A 1,210-nucleotide genomic window follows, 5' to 3' on the forward strand; every position below is an offset into this window, starting at 1 on the left:
GGGGGAGGAGAGCCGAGCCGGCCTGCGTGCGGCGGTGCCATCCTATTGTTCAAGCGGAGAGAGACTCGGGGTGCGAGGGAAGGAGCCGGCGTGTCGCCTCTCTTCTCCCGCTTCTTCACACACCACCCCCCCTTCCCTCCCCTCCTCCTTCTTCTATTCCCACCCCCCCTCTCCCGCCCGCCCTCTCCGCCGTTTCCCGGAGGAGCGCCGCCGCCGCCGCCGGGGAGCCGAGGAGCGGGCCGGGCCGTTCGGCGGCAGCACCGACAGCTCAGGTGCACCGGCGGGATCGGGAGAAAGGGGAGCAAACCCTTCCCGAGGCGCTGTGAGAGACGGAGGAGGAGGAAAGTTGCTCCTTTTCCTGCAGCAACCCCCAGGAGCTGCTGAACTGGCCTCACCTGGAAGGACTGAGCAGTTCCCACCTTTCCCATCAGGTGCCTTTGCCGCAGCAAAGCCACGGTATCCGGGAGACCAAGGGAAGCAGAATAACGCACAACACCCCCCCCCACCACAAACACACACACACACTCACACCCCTCCCGCTCTCGTCGCACATCGCTCGTTATCCGCTCCGTCTCGCCGTGCTCCCGGGATCACAGGAGGATCTATAGCTGTGATCTGTCACCGAGGAGAAGGAGGTCGTGGATGAACTCCCTTCCAGCAGGGCAACGAATCCCTTCTCGAGCTGCTTATTATTATCGTGGCAGGCATTTCAATTCACTGTATGTTGGGTTGTGGCTGCAGTATTTTAGTTTTCCCTTTTTTTTTTTTTTTTTTCTTCTCCTCTCTCCCTCCCCTCCCTCCTCCTTCCGTGAGACAGTTTGATGAATGCCTGCGAGAGGGGTATGATTTGCTGAGGCGCCTCCGGCAGGGCGGTGTGTGCGCGGTGTCAGCCCCGCCGCCGCCCCCCGTGGGGCTGTGAGCGGCCCGCGGCGGGGGACGCGCGTGGGAGCGGGCTGCTGAGCTGCGCGGACCCGCCGCGGAGGAAAGGCGAGCCGCCCGGGAGGACGGGGCTCCGCGGCCTCTAAGCCGGGAGGGGTGGCTCAGAGGGGGGCGAGGAGGAAGATCGGGAGCTAGCCCAACTCCGCCGTACCCTCAGCCCCGTGGGTTTGCTTCGCCTGCGCTGGGAGCGTGTGAAGACGAGACCCCGAGTGCCGCCTCTCCCCGACGGGCGAACGAGGGAGGGCCCGGGCCCGGCCCCCCCCCCCCCCCC

The 1,210-nt window shown here is 65.6% G+C and overlaps 1 protein-coding gene across 1 annotated transcript in view; it reads left to right on the top strand.

Moving 5' to 3' along the window:
• SLIT2 (slit guidance ligand 2) overlaps positions 1-1,210 on the top strand; it is a 454,506-nt gene that overhangs the window by 176,597 nt on the left and 276,699 nt on the right. Inside the window, exon 4 of the mRNA XM_014937040.1 lies at positions 8-322. Coding sequence (XP_014792526.1) covers positions 8-322 — 315 coding nt within the window. The remainder of the gene's footprint in view (positions 1-7; positions 323-1,210) is intronic.

This window comes from Calidris pugnax, unplaced genomic scaffold (genome assembly GCF_001431845.1).
Source record: "Calidris pugnax isolate Ruff unplaced genomic scaffold, ASM143184v1 scaffold49, whole genome shotgun sequence".
Taxonomy (NCBI): domain Eukaryota; kingdom Metazoa; phylum Chordata; class Aves; order Charadriiformes; family Scolopacidae; genus Calidris; species Calidris pugnax.